The sequence below is a fragment of the Microcebus murinus genome, chromosome 2, assembly GCF_040939455.1.
Source record: "Microcebus murinus isolate Inina chromosome 2, M.murinus_Inina_mat1.0, whole genome shotgun sequence".
In the NCBI taxonomy this organism is placed as follows: Eukaryota; Metazoa; Chordata; class Mammalia; order Primates; family Cheirogaleidae; genus Microcebus; species Microcebus murinus.
The window spans coordinates 58,676,832-58,692,729 of NC_134105.1; the positions used below are offsets into that span (position 1 = coordinate 58,676,832).

At 34.5% G+C, this 15,898-nt stretch overlaps 1 protein-coding gene across 1 annotated transcript in view; it reads left to right on the forward strand.

Annotated features, from left to right (window-relative positions):
* The window catches only part of TNNI3K (TNNI3 interacting kinase), a 276,625-nt gene that overhangs the window by 23,506 nt on the left and 237,221 nt on the right, over positions 1–15,898 (forward strand). The window contains exon 5 of the mRNA XM_012760372.2: positions 9,342–9,452. Coding sequence (XP_012615826.2) covers positions 9,342–9,452 — 111 coding nt within the window. The remainder of the gene's footprint in view (positions 1–9,341; positions 9,453–15,898) is intronic.

Below are 15,898 nucleotides of genomic sequence, written 5' to 3' on the forward strand. Positions count from 1 at the left end.
ACATATTAAATATTAGTAAAAAATTATTTATCTTTATATATAAATAAATATAAATAGAATTTCTAATTTACACCCTAATGAAGTTTCTTAACAAGATTCATGTCATATTTATAACCCACTATGAGGCACACTTCTTCAGATGGCATTTAAATTATACTCCTAAAAGGAAACACAGACTTTGGGGGAAAAATTGGGATATCTAATATAGTTTGGAAGGTCTTAAATGAGAATGTTAATAAACAAAAGCCTACTATAGCATCTAATTTAACCTCACATAAAGCTCTTATTCAACTCACAGACAAGCTGCTTAATGAAATTTCTTTGGTGAAAGAAAAGTAGCCCCTTTTAATTCATCAACCTATTTTTTAGCATTTTATATGATAAAAGTGGCTATTGAATGATAATTGTCATTATTTCATCTTATAAATTTCTAATAAGATCTCATTTCAATTATTCAGAAGAAGTCATTTTATATATGTATCATAGAGTGGAAGGGTATTGAAGGGGGAAAAGTCTAATTCAAACCTATGTTTTCCTAGCTCACTCTCCTAGGTTCTTTTTGGTACATGACTCTACGTTTTCTGTTAGTGACTGTTCAAAGCCTAGAAACCATTCTATCTTTTTTCCTCATTATTTTTTCCTCCTTAGCATATGTATTTTATTGCAAACTTGAGAAGTTTTTTCAATTATCCTCAAATCCAAGACTCAAAGCAAGAGTTTCATAGTTTCTAAATGCTCTATTTAGACCAAGATTCCCCAGCCTTGGCATTACTGACATTTAGATTGGAAAATTCTTTGTTGTGGGAAGCTGTCTTATGCATTATGAAATGTTTAGCAGCATCCTTGAACTGTGTTCTCTAGATGATAGTAGCTCCTTCCCTCATTCCCAGTTATGACAACCAAAAATGTCTCCAGACATTGCCCCTGGGAGGCAAAATCACCTCCAGTTGAGAGCCACTGATTTGGAGGCCAGATTAAAAGATTCATGAATTTAAATTAACTTTTTAATGCTGGTTACCTTTATATTCGAACAAATAACGTTTCCTAATTAAAGATTGTATTTTCCCCAGTGGGATTTTATCAAGATAGTAATAAAAGATACTTTGAAGAAAAAAAATCTCAAAAAGAATCCCATTTTTGGCATACTTAACTAAATTATCCGGGTAATGGTGACTTTTAAACACTGTTTAATACTAAGACCTTATTTTAAGAAACTAGAGAACATTTATACCTATAAACTAAAGCAATCATTAAGATGGGCTTTTTAATACATTTATTCTTACTAATCAAATATTTCATAACCTATTTCTAAATTAACATATTCTCAATAAAAAGTTAATAAGATACTAACTTAAGATGTTAACTTATCCTAAAATTCTTACATTAAACCGCATAATTTCCTGGAGAATCTTACCTGACTCCTCCCAAGAGACACCTTGGTTAGGTGTCTCTCCAATGTACTCACTTACCACCCAGTATTTACCTTATCAGAATATGTTTGATACTGTAGTTTATTACCTGGTTGTGAATCTATTAATATATCTTCTAATTAGGAGTCACAATCTCACATGTCTTCAGGAATGAGGCAGGTAACATAAATGAATGAAGGTATTAGATAATATGGCAGACAATGATAAACTAACACTCAAACTCACTATTTTTGAAATATAAGAGGAATTGGTAGAGACTGTGACAAGTTAGAGAATTTATGCCCCATGTCAAGGGACCTATTCAGCTCCAGCTAATCATTTTCACATTGGAATGGAGGCCCACTATTGCCCCAAATTTCAGAGAATCACAAATTACATGAAGATTCCCAATTTTTAAATGTTGGCCATTAATTCAAACTTTTATTTATAAATACTAAAAGTATTGTGCAGGCTAAGCCATAGAAATCTGTTGCCCTTGTGGTCTGTTTGTAATTGCATATAGTAATTACGCACACCATCAAGGCAAGGACCAGATCTAAATTCTTATTATCTTATTCTGCGAACACTTAGAGCAATTCTTCATGTATGTACACTAATAAATATGCACTGAATAAATGAAAGAATAAAGTTATAGTTCGATGGTAGCTATTACAGGAAAAAGAAAAGTATCTCAAGGGAGGTAGAATCAGTTCAACAATGAACAAAATGATGTCCTGTTTTGGCTATTAGAACTGGAAATTAGGAAATTGTCAGACATCTCTTTAAAGGATATTTTAGTGAATTTGTCACAGAAGAAGGTATAAAAATGGGATGAAAATAAATTGAGTTAGGAAAATGGAAGCAATATATATTAATTGCTCTTCCAAAAAAAGAAAAGTTCAAGCAGTGTTTGAGGAGTGGCAGGACCACAGGAAAGTTGCTACAGCAGCACTGTTCAATCTTTTTAAACCCTTGCCCATTTGGATAGACATAAAAATTCAGTCTGTTTAAATATTTTTTAAATTTTAAAATAAATAATATGTTATAAGTGAAAACAAGTTAAAGAAATTATAATATCCAATATGCTTTTTCAAATAGCATATATGTGCATTCCCCCAAGACCCTAGAGATTCTAATTAGACTCTTCCTGTTAAATCATCACTATATTATTAAATGAGAATATTTAAGTATATTCAAAGGACAATTAGAATTAGCCCACAGGGAGAAAGAGATTTTGGGAAACTGGAAAACAGAAGAAAGAGAGTAGGCAGAGGTGATGAGAAAAAATAGGTCAAAAGCAAATTTGGAGGCCTTATCCTGGAAAGAATACAGATACTCAATCCAAGAGTGTGTTCTTTCTCTTTTTCTTCTTTCTTTTTTTAAAATTTCTAGCAAAGTCAAGGATTTACGTCATACTGAAACTGTTAAAAATTAATAGCTTTTGTGAAAATAAATTCAGAATTATTTCAACAAGAAGCATATAAGTCTGAACCTTCATAAGCAGTTATTTTTATACTGATGAATGGATCCTTTCACTTGGGGATGTCTATGACACAAGAGGTAGCTCTAATCCATTAAATTTTAATGCCTGGAACTAAATACATTTCATGCTGAAGCCCTGTATGGTTCCTTGTCCTAAAAGAAACCTTAATATTCTTTAAAGGCTACAGAATTTCTTTTTGTACTTTTTTTCTTACCAAAACAAACAAACTATAACAACTGCTGTGCTGGATACATTGGACTGATGAAGAAAAACATACTTGGAGAAACACATTATTAAGACATTTATTTATATATCTCTATTTTTCACATCCATAAATTCATTCTTCTTTCCAAAGCAAGTTCAGCTCTGCCTTAGAGCTTGATATGACACTTGTGGAAATATTAGAGGTGACTAGGATACTATAGAAAACAATTTAACCCAACTCTGAAATCTTATAGATGAAGAAATTGAGTGGTCCACGTTACTAGTCCTGGTAGCTGCAATGGATTGAGCAGGCTAGTTCCCAGTCCCCTGACTGCCTGTAACAGGGGGGTGGGTGTTGTCCTAAGTGTTTTTAGGAGATCTTGGTTTCCCCTTTCCCTTCCTGGATGGGTGGCAGCTGCAGCCATGTCACCTAGAACTTGGCCTGAGGGTGGGGTATGGCCCAAGGTTAAACTCTCAAGATGGCACTGGCTTTGGGCTTGCAATCAAAGAGGGCAGGACCCTTCTCAAGAATGTGGCATGGGCAAGAAACTGTGGGGAATATAGTCCACTCATGTCTCTGTCTCACAAGAGCTCATGGTAGGGTAGTGGGATTTGTCTTAGATATGTGTAAGAGAGCTTGAGCTCCCCTGTTTCTCCTCAGCTGGGCTGGACTGCAGTTGTATTGCCTGAACTCAGCCCAAGTGCAGAGTACTGCCCAGCTTTAAAATTACAAAATGGTATCTTGAACCTGTGACCAGAGAGGGTGGGGCCTCTTCCATCAAACAGTGTTGGCAAGATGCTAGGGGGATTGCCATTGTTGTGAGACATCTTGGTCTCACAGCAGCTTATAGCAGGGTAATGGGACTTGCCATAGATATGTGTAGGAGAGCTTGAGCTCCCCTGTCCCTGTTCAGCTGGGCAGAGCTGCAGCAGTTTCAGACCAAACTCAGCCCAAGGGTGGAGTGCTGCCTGGCTTTAAACTCCCAAAATGGCACCTTGGACCTGTGACCAGAGAGGGTGGGGCTAAGCACCTTTAAAAAGTTGTTGTAATAGTAAATACTTTGTTATATATCCTACAGTGCAAGACATAAATTAGATTTGTTTTATAATATTCAAAATTTGCCTTTGCATTTTATAATAATTTTTTTTCCAGGAGGTCTGTACAATACTGCTGACTTTTACAATTATTCCATTAGGACAAAATATATCTGTAGAGTAGGGGAGAAATATTTGGGGCTTGTTAGTTAAATACAAGATAAGTACATCCTCTTGAGTTTTTTCTTGAGACTGGAGCCAAGAAAAGATCAAACTCACTATGGAAAATGAACAGGAAAGTACAGATTTTAGAGTTCAACAGGTGTGGGTTTATATCTAGCTCTAACACTTACAAACTATTTAAGATTTGACAAGTAATTTAAATCATTTGAGCTTAGTGTCGTCAACTATAGGTTTTTGGTTTTTGTTTTTCTCATAGGTAAGTTTGTGAAGCTTAAAGGAGAAGATGTAGGTAAAACATTTTTCATGGGACTTGGCTCATAGTAAACAATTTATAAGTAGCAACTATTGTTTTGTTATTATTCTCTTTTGCATAACTTGGTAATATTAAAGTTCCATTTTGATAGTATTTAATAAAAACCATTTAGATCGGAGGTCAAACTTGTGAAATCCAACCAAAGTATGAAAGGATAATTTATTGCTTTTAAATATTGACCTTACCATTTGCCTATTCTGAAGGAATCCTAACATACTGTCTCTTTAATTCCACAATTGTTGACAAAAATATCTTCTCCACTTCTCTGCATTTAAATTCCTGATCATCTTCAGGAAAAAATGTTTTTTCCTGAAGATGATCAGGAATTTAAATGCAGAGAAGTGGAGAAGATATTTTTAAGCATAAAATAAGTTTTTTAAAAAAGGGGTAAAATATGATATATTTGAGCAAATTCAAGTGTTAAAAAGCCACAGTAATATAAAGTGACAAATTGGAGAAATATCCACAACATATAAAACTGACAAATGGTTTATACATTTAATACATAAATAACTTGTATAAATCAGTAGAAATATGGATACTCTTTTATTCAACAAATATTTATTAATGAATGTCTACCTTATGACAAGTACTGTACTGGGCTAAATTAAAACAAATTATATGTAAATCATGGAGCATATGAAATATTTATCTATCAAGCAGATTCCAGTAAACATACATTCATCCTTTCCTCAAGTGTCTTTTTTATTTTCTCCTTATTGGGTAGATGCCCAGTAATGGGATTGCTGGATCAAATGGTAGATCCACTTGTATCGCTTTAAGGTATCTCCATATTGCTTTCCACAGAGGTTGAACTAGTTTGCAGTCCCACCAGCAGTGTAGGAGTGTTCCTCTCTCTCCGCATCCACGCCAGCATTTATTGTTTGGAGACTTTTTGATAAAGGCCATTCTCACTGGAATTAAGTGATATCTCATTGTGGTTTTGATTTGCATTTCCCTGATGATTAGAGATGTTGAGCATTTTTTCATATGTCTGTTGGCCATTCTCCTGTCTTCTTTAGAAAAGTTTCTGTTCAAGTCCTCTGCCCACTTTTTAATAGGGTTATTTGATTTTTTTCTTGCTGATTTTCGTGAGTTCTAAGTATATTCTAGTTATCAGTCCCTTATCGGATGCATAGGATGCAAAAATTTTCTCCCATTCTGTAGGTTGTCTGTTTACTTTCATGACTGTTTCTTTGGCTGTGCAGAAGCTTTTTAGTTTTATCATGTCCCATTTATTTATTTTTGTTGCTGCTGTGATGGAAGCTATGTATTAATAGTATGCAGGATGATGTTAGAAATAAGAAGTATGAGAAGGATAAGTGAGTTAAAACTGTCAGGGTGGCAGTTTGCTCTTGGTTCTTGTGCTCTTGGTGGAAGAATGACCAGACATAGTGCCAGACAAAGTGCCAGGTCCGGCCTCTTGGTGGACTGTTATCCTACTTCTTTGGCTCCTTATTTGGGAAAAAAATTACAGGCAGGGCCGGTGTCACAGAGTGACCACAAGCAGGATGCAGTTTCACACGGGTAGCTTTTTATTATATTATAAAATGAAATAGGTCTGTCTCTGTGAATGGAGACAGACAGACTGACTCATTGACTAACTGACTGACTCTCTCTCAGGGAATTCTTGAGTTGTTTCCTTTTATTGAACTATTTAAGGAAGGGCTTTCAGGAGAAGGTATGGAATGTTACCAAATGATTAACAAATGTTCTCATGATTATAAATCTGTGTATGTGAGCTCCTTCACTAAAACCCCTACCTGGGCAGTGAACCACAATGTAGATTTAAGCTAATGACATAATAATTAGCCTTAGATTACTCTAGGTCACTTTCCAAATCCAATTATGCCTAGGCTGGAGAATTCTCAGGTTGGTAAAGCATGCCCTCCTTCCCCAGGTGTAGCAATTGCTTGGTACAGGATTAAGGGTGGGCAACACCAAATAAAGTGCCCGCCCTTAGTCTTCTTCCCAGGTGGGGCAATTGCTCAAGGCAGCACCAAAGCAGGGAACCCTTGTCCCTAGAAGAGCCAGAGATCCTAGCTATCTACCTAGGACGTATCTAGAATTCTAAAACTGCATTGAGTTGAAGGGACTCCAGGTCACTGAAATAAGAAGTGCCATTAATATAAATAAGGAATGCTAGAAGATGACAGGAAAGACTGGGAAAATTATGAATGGTATTTACAAGAGCAATTTTGAATTTGGGATGCCATTGGTAGGCAAAATATATGGGAATCAGGCTTATCAGAGAAATCAGGACTAAAAATGAAATTATCAGATTGTGTAAGAATTACCAAAGGTGGCATTTAGAATGTGAAAGTGGCTTAGGGCTAAACTTCCAAATCATAGACTTTTAGGAGACAGACAGAAACGAAGAAGAGGCAACAAAAAGGCAACCAGGAATATATAGTTTTAGTAACTCAAAGAGATATGTATTTCAAGAAGAAAGAGGTCCAATTATAGAGGGGATGGCTATAAAAACATTGGATTTGATAAATAGGAGTTTATCTTCTGAAACTGAGGAGGTGATTTCAAAAAGTGGTGAGGTCCTTAATGCCCCAGGTGGGAGAAACAGTCATAGTGACTTTTCTTGATAATACAAGGCAAAGACAAAAGGGGAAGAAATCTGTCTTAGTGAAGAGTAGTGAGAGAAAAGCAAGGTTTAATGTATAAAGAGTATGGTGAATTTAGTTGAGATTTATGTGAGACTTGAATATATCTAGCTAAAGATTACTAAAGGAATGAGATCAGAACTGTCAGCAGAATCAATAACTTTTTTCAGAAGGTTGTAAAATGAAGACAAGGATAGAGATAAAATTAGCTTAACTTCAGTGGGAAAATGTGTGTTTTTTTGGTTTTTTTTAGAATGGAGAAAACATAAGTTTATATTCTGAGCAGAAGAAGCCAATTCAAGAATAAAGGATAATGATGCAATTTTTCTTTAATTTTTTTGGTAGATAGAGGGGAAGATTTGGAAACCACAACATTAGTTTTGCTATTTGAGACTCTTTTTTTATTAATTTTTTACAAACCTTGTGTTGAGGGCTGACTTTCAATAGATCACAGTGAGGGAGCTGCTCTGGTACATATGAAACCCAGACCAAGAAACAGGTCATCTAGGGATGGTTTAGCACCAGATTCCCCACAACTGTGCATTGCGTGCTGGGCAAAGGGATGGCAGCTTTTCCAGCCGCATACTCGAAGTTCTTTACCCAAGTTTTTTCACTTTTTTAGAACTTACTTTAGACCTTCATGTATGTGTGAAAGCATTATGCAATCAAAAAAATTTTTTTTTTTTTTTTGAGACAGAGTCTCGCTTTGTTGCCCAGGCTAGAGTGAGTGCCGTGGCGTCAGCCTAGCTCACAGCAACCTCAAACTCCTGGGCTCGAGTGATCCTTCTGCCTCAGCCTCCCGGGTAGCTGGGACTACAGGCATGCGCCACCATGCCCGGCTAATTTTTTTTTTATATATATATCAGTTGGCCAATTAATTTCTTTGTATTTATAGTAGAGACGGGGTCTCGCTCTTGCTCAGGCTGGTTTTGAACTCCTGACCTTGAGCAATCCGCCCGCCTCGGCCTCCCAAGAGCTAGGATTACAGGCGTGAGCCAAAGCGCCCGGCCTCAAAAATTTTTTTTTGATGGTAGCATTTTCTTAACCAACAATATTTGATATTATGTGTACATAATTTCTAAATGCAATGGCCTATCTGGGGAATATTTTATTTTCTTCTCACTTGATGTACTGATCGACCAAGTAGTACAGAAGTGTGTTTTGAAGGTTAAAACTTGGAAATATTTTCATTTCCTTCCAAAGCAGGAGTTTTGTGAATATGTAATCTTATCATCACTCTTTCAAGCATTGTGACTTTTAAAAAAAGGTTTATAATAGTAATTTTTATAGCATTGCTATGAGAATCATTTAATTTTTAATTTTTTTATCAACAAGTATTTATTGAAGTCCTCCCATGTACCAGGATTAAGTTAATTAAAAATAAAAATTCAATGAATGTCAATTGCTATTAATATTATAAATATTTCATGTCTCTCCAAAGGAAGAAATACAATACAAATAATAGTATCAAAAAAGTAAGGATTACTTTGATTGTTGCATAAATTATTTAAACTTGAAAGCTCAAATGTTTCCAACATATTCAGTGGTAAAAATAAGTCAAGTTAAGAAACACACTATGGATTAATTATATATATGGCCCATGATATTATGTATAGGGAAGAAGCAATTACTGAACCTCCATGAAATAGTCCACTTGGTGCAATACTCTCTTCTTAGATGACATAGTTCATCTTCACCTCTAACAGAAAAAAGAAATTAAACCTCTGAACTGTTTCTGTACATTTTTTACCTCTTCTGGGGTTAATTTTAGCTGTTGGAGACAGCATATTTATTTGAGTGACCTGTATGTAAGATTGAGTTGAGTTTTTAAGAGCCTCACCATAGGTAAATGTTCTTTGTGTCTTTCATGGTCAAGTGGTAGAGGATTGATTGGAACTGAACATCTGTCATTTGGTACTACATTCCAACCATCTGAGAGTTGCTCTCTGCTGTCTAATGTGCTCTTATGCCAGAAATAACACTTAAGTTTCCTTTGAGCACCTAACCTGGCTGACAGACAAAGAATCAATAAATCCTGTTACACAGCTTTCAAACCTGCTATTTGTAAAAAGTAACACTTAAGATGTGTTTCTTTACAGGATAGTGCAGAATTGATCACTTCCCTGCTTCACAGTGGAGCTGATATACAGCAGGTTGGGTATGGTGGCCTCACTGCCCTCCATATTGCTACAATAGCTGGTCATCTGGAGGTAAGTCATGCTTTTGTTACCTATGAAAACAAAAGTTACCTACCTCATTGGATTCTTTTTCTCAACTGTTTGCAAATGGTGACTTTTAAGATTCTAGATGATGGTTTATTTTTTAGCCAATGAACACATTCATTTCTTCTGGGGGTAAAATTTAGCTATATCAATATGCTTTTGGTAGTCATTTCAGTCCATTTGTGACAATGTAATCAGTTAATTCAATTAATATAAAGATGGCTAGATATACAGAGGCTTTATAGCAGAGCATATAAAGTGCTTTGAAGTTTACTTCATGCAGAGTAAGGTCTAAATGAAAGATCATTCACTCGTTTATCTACTTACACATTACTTGAATAAATATTTATTAAGCATCTATTATGCACCAGATACTGTTCTAGGTGCCGAGGTAACAGCAGCAAGAAAGACAGGGAAATTTTCCATTTTCATAGAGTTTAGTTGTAAAGAATGAAACAGATAATTAAAATAAAGAAAATATATATGTTAATTAGTAGTAAGTACCATAAAAATAATAAAGTAGAACAAAATAAAGACAGAGCAACAGAGAAGTAGGTATCATTTTAAATAAGTTACATAGTGAAGACTTCTGATAGAAGGTGATATTGGAACAGAACTCTGAATGAAGTCAGAATACCATCTACGTAAAAGGAGAGAAGAACATGCAAGAAATAGCACATGCTTAAGGAATAGCACATGTAAAGGCCTTGAGGCATAAAAAAACTGTGAGTGTTTGAGGAACATGAGTGAGCCCAAGTTATAAGAGTTGAGTGAGCTGGAGGCAGAGTGATGGAGACAAGGTTAGGTGGAGGATTATAAGCTAGAATTACACAGTATTTTAAAGGCTACAAGAAGGGCTTTGGATCTTGTCTAAGTTTACTTGTCAAAGTATTAATTTTATATATCCTACTAGTGAAGCACTTCCATTTGCATGATTTGGTTAACTTTACCAATTTTCATAGAATAGTTTTTGCTGTCTCTGCCATTTGATAGATACAAAACTAAAGCTCTTTATTATATAGTAATTGTCTGTACAACTTACAAAGCCATTGGGAAAAAGAGCTATGTCTGGAATCCTGATCATTTTACTTCAAAACTCCATGATTTTTAAACTCTATCAATTGTGGCAATAACATGTAGCCTAACAATGTAGTAAGTCTTATATCCTCGTTATTGAATAGTTATTGATTTTTCCTTTTAGTTATGTTGTGAATTAAATTGTACATTTCCACTGATATACACACATACACACAAACACACACACCAACTGTGAACAAATGGAGATGCATGTGCAATCACACATGAAGCCTATAAAATAGGTGTGATCCATCTCTTTTTAACAGTGTCACTTCAAAGGGCCCTTACATTCAATAAATATTAAAATATCTCATTGAGAGCAAAATAGTTTCCTTCATGTTGCATTTCCACCCCTTACCATATCACCTTATTTTCAAGAATAAATCTTTTTTATGAGATTCATTGTAAATATTAGTGAATTTGTGTAGGGGAAATCCCATTAGACTCACTTAAATATAAATGTTTTTTAAGAAAAAAAAAGAAACTAACTTAGGCCAGTGATAAAGTAAATGAAGTGGTAAATGTTAAGAAATGTGGGTGAAAGAATTTGTGAGGTAGGCATTAAGTTCCAATGAAACATCTTTGATCTTTTAATGCCAGGAAAAATGATAGAATATCCCCCTTTGTCTAGTGCCTAGCTGATTACATTTGTGAATGATAGAATTACAACAGTGTTGAAAGCAAAGTGGTTAAGAATTTGTTTTTTTAATCTCCTATTCAAATATCTTTGCTTTCTTGCTTTGTAAATAATATGGAAAAAGGGTTCATATTGATTCTACCAGCATTAGGGCAAACTTTACCAAAATAATTCCAAATAGATCTCTACTCTTGTCTTGCAATTCTCCATGGGTTTTCTGACTTCCCTCATAAGCTGATGTGTAACATTTAATGACTTTTATAGTCAATCACTGACACTGTATAAAATAGGTATGGATACATTAGCCTTTATTCACATGTTACATAATGGACTAATTAAGTTACTGATCAGATAATAAAAGAAAATAGTATCCAAAATAAATTATCTGAAATCATCTTATTCAAGATGGAGAATTTTTAAAAATATTTTTTCAAATTTATTACAGTTGACCCTGAACAACATGGATGTTAGGGATGCCAACTCCCTACACAGTTGAAAATCTGCATATAACCTTTGCCTTCCCCAAAACTTAACCACTAATAGCCTATTGGTGATCAGAAGTTTTACCAGTAACATAAACAGTCAATTAACACATACTTTGTATGTTTATGTATTATATACTGTATTATTACAATAAACTAGAGAAAAAGCATTATTAAGAAAATCATAAAGAAGAGAAAATATATTTACTATTCATTAAATGAAAGTGGATCATTATAAAGGTCTTCATCCTTATTATCTTCACCATGAGTAGAATGAGAAGGAAGAGGAAAAAGAGAGGTTGATTTTGCTGTCTCTGGGGGTGGAAGGGAAGGAAGAAAATCCATGTATAAATGGTCCCCAAAAGTTGAAACACATGTGGTTCAAGGGTCAACTGTAATTGTAATAAATACTCACTGTCGATGTCATTTTCTTTTTCCCACATTCATTAAACACATATTTTTGAGCCTCTACTTTCTCTATAACATAGTGCAAGAATATGGGAATGATAAGAAAATATGACATAGCTTCCCCCCTAAAGATGTTATAATGTAGCTGGAAGCACAAAGTGAATATGTATATTCTGGTTTCTCTTCAGATCATATAAATCTTTTGCCTTTGGCAAAGTGAATATACAGGAAAAATATATAAGCAATTCAAAATAAAATAGCAATATAGCTATAAGCAAGGCATAGGAAAAAGTCAAAGATGAGAGTGGCTTTGATAATAAGGAATACAGATGCTCCTCAACTTACAGTGGGATTACATCCCAATAAACCCATCATAAATTTAAAATATTATAAGTGGGAGGTGCATTTAATACATACAATCTACCAAACATCACAGCTTAGCGTGGCCTACCTTAAATGTGCTCAGAAATTCTTACATTAGCCTAGAGTTGGGCACAATCTCTAACACAGAGCCTATTTTATAATAAGTGTTGAGTATCTCATGTAATTTACTGAATATTGTACTGAAAGTAAAAAGCAGAATGGTTGCATGGGGAAGTATGGTTTCTACCAAATGCATATCACTTTTATGCCATAATGAAGTTAAAAAGTCATTAGTCATACCCTCGTAAATTGAGGACCATTTGTAATCAGAAATATGATAATTGCATAGCAAGAAAGCTCAAAGAACACAATATTAGAAGAGTTAGTAGTTCACTGGGAAGTTGAGTGTGAATAGAGATCAGTGTGGACTAGAAAAGTTAAGGAAGGAGTTACGAGAGGGAGTGTGAAAGTGGACTGCCCTTTGAATAATGGTAAGAACTGGGCAGCAAAAAAGAAGATGAATCATGTCCAAAAATGGGAAGTAAAAAATGAGCTGAGCACATTTAGGAGAGAGTAAATAGAATTACAGCATGAAACAGATTGGGAAGAGTCCCTGTAGGTAAATTTGGGTGTTAGGAATGGACCAGACTAAGGAAACTTTGAGAGTAGAAATCTAATTAGTATAATTCAATACAACAAACAATCATTGTAGTTTAGAATACACAACCCACAAGGCTAGATGGTGTGGTAGATAAAAAGATTAATACAACACAGAAGTTCTCACTATTTAAAGAAATTTGCAACCAAATAGGATTTTTTCTCATATGAAATAGGAAGCCTTTGAGAGTTTTTGAGCAAGAGAATGATTGGAGATTTGATAAGTAATGTGTTAAGAGAATTTCTTTGACTGCAGTATTTAGCATGAATTCTAGTGTGATGAGATGATGATTAAATAGAGATAAAGAATTGGGTTAAGAATTCAATTTGGAAGAAAAATCAATTAACTCCAGACATGCTGATTTTCTGATGACAACCAAATTTTCAAGTGCAAATGTTCATTAATCATTTAGAAATATATAAATGACATACAATGAGGGAAGTTTGTGCTTAATGTAATTTTTTGGAAATCTTATGTATAGAGGTGATATTTTAAGCCATAACAATAGCTGAAAGTTGCATATTGGGTATAATGGATGAGGCAAGGACTGAGCCTAAGAGAATATCCACAGAGACTTGATGAATTACTGAATAGCTGTTGAAGGAAGAAAGAAAGATTGGTCAGAGTGTTATGAGGAAAACTAGGATATTGTACTATCACAGAAATTAGGAGAGTTTCAAGAGTTAAAGGATCCTGGGTATCAAATAGTACAGAAAGATTGAGTACAATGGGATAAAATATGCATAGAATATTTCCTTACTATAACAAAAATTTAGACGTATATTCTATTCCTATTTTTTTACTATCTTGGTTAGCAGGGATAATGGCAATAGAGCAGTGGGAGTTCCCTTTCATTAGTAGTCACTATCTTTGATTGCCCACCTTTCTCTGTGAAACAATAGCTGATGCTAAGTCTGACAGAACTCTTTGTCTCCACGTACCAAATTCAGACCCTCCATTAGTGTCTGAAGTACGTTTGTCCTCCCATAATTGTGAATTCTATTAAACAGTTTTACAATAAAATTTACATTGACTAGACAGCTGCCTTCTTCAATAATAGAAGAGAACATGTGCTGTAGATTCCTAGACATGCTGACTACAATTTGAGACCCAGATTTAAATTTACTGTGATTTGAAAAGCAAGCAAATATTGGTTGCCCCAGGTTTCAATACTTCTCTCTGACTGATTTATCCATCTATCAATATATATGCATATGCTGTTTTATATAAGGCCTTAGATCCTCTCAGCAATCGGTAAACATGCATTAAACCCTCTTCTTCCCTTTAAGTCTGGGAGAACATGAGTCATATGCTGTCTCAGGCACAGAAAATGAAAAGATTAACACTTGGCGGTACTTTATCATTCACAAACATTTGTCATTTAGTTATTCTATGAGATAACTACTGATAGACTCAATTTAACAGTGAGGAAACTGAGAGCTAGAGTGGTTAAATGACTTCTACATGGGCATCCAGACAATAAATCAATGACATGGGTGGGACTCAAACCTAGCCATCTAACTTTAAATCTGCAGCCATTTAAATAAAACAGCAATTATTCCCCAGAGACTTTTGTATTTATTGCTCAAACAGAGCTTATACCCACGAGACACACAAAAATGTATTCAGAAAGCAAAAAAAGAAAAAAGTGCTATATATGTTTGGATATGCCTAAAGCATGGGTATTACTGCATGGACAATTAAAGCAACATTGATTGATTCACAAATAAATTAATAAGACACTTTATAAGACATTATATGGGCACCAGAACCCATGGAGATATAATGCATATATGTGAACACACACACACTCCAAGTGTGAAACGCTTTATACTTAATCAAATAACTCCTTAAATTGTTACTCTTTGATGTTTCATGCAATAGTTTCTGCAGTTATCAGAAGTCAAGCAAAGTATCTGCAGCTGTAGACAACTGTTAGGGCAGCAAACAGAAAAGCATGTAGCAAACAATGATGCGATATTTAATGTGTAGAGGTTGTGGAGTGTTTTAGTTTTTATAGAAAGGCATAGTTTCATATACACGTTGTGTAGGTAAAGGTATTATTTTTATAGTTGAATTTATTCTATCCTATCTTATCCCATTTTCAGATTGTAAACACTTACACAACACTGCTTCAGAAATGCTTCCCAGTTATTTTGGAATTTATTTCTGATTTCAAGGAAATGCAATTGATGTTGCTTCAGTTCATTCTTAACTAAATCATCTGAATGTTTCAGTAGAGAGTTTTGTTTATCAAGAAGCCTCTGACTCTCTCTAAGTTATTTCTTTTATAATGGCTTTAGTTTTCTCCCCAAAGGCACAAACAAGAGAATGCTTAGAATTATAAAATGTGGTTTCTCTCACTCTCTGTTTTTTAAGGATAGAGTAGTCATGAGTTTTATAACTAAACAGTATCAGATCTGCCTCCAATCTTGTGAATAGAAAATAAAGTCCCTTGTGAATTCCATTTGGAATCAGAATAAAAAATGTAAAAAATAATAATAGTCAATACTTTGAAATGATAACTTTGTACCAATCATATTAATTGATTTAATCTTCATGTTGGCTTTCACTCACAATGCTGTGCTGCCCTTCTAATCCAAAAAATAACCTATTAGCTCACCTGACAAGAATTTAAGCTTTGGACATGGTAGATAGAAGCTTAGAATGTAAATTTCAGGAAAACATGCTGTATGCTCATATCTGAACAGTCTCAAACACCAAGCATATTAAGATATTCTGGTACCTCTTTGTATAGTCTTCATTCTTTTAGGCTCTATTCCTTATCTCTAATATTTCTATATTACAT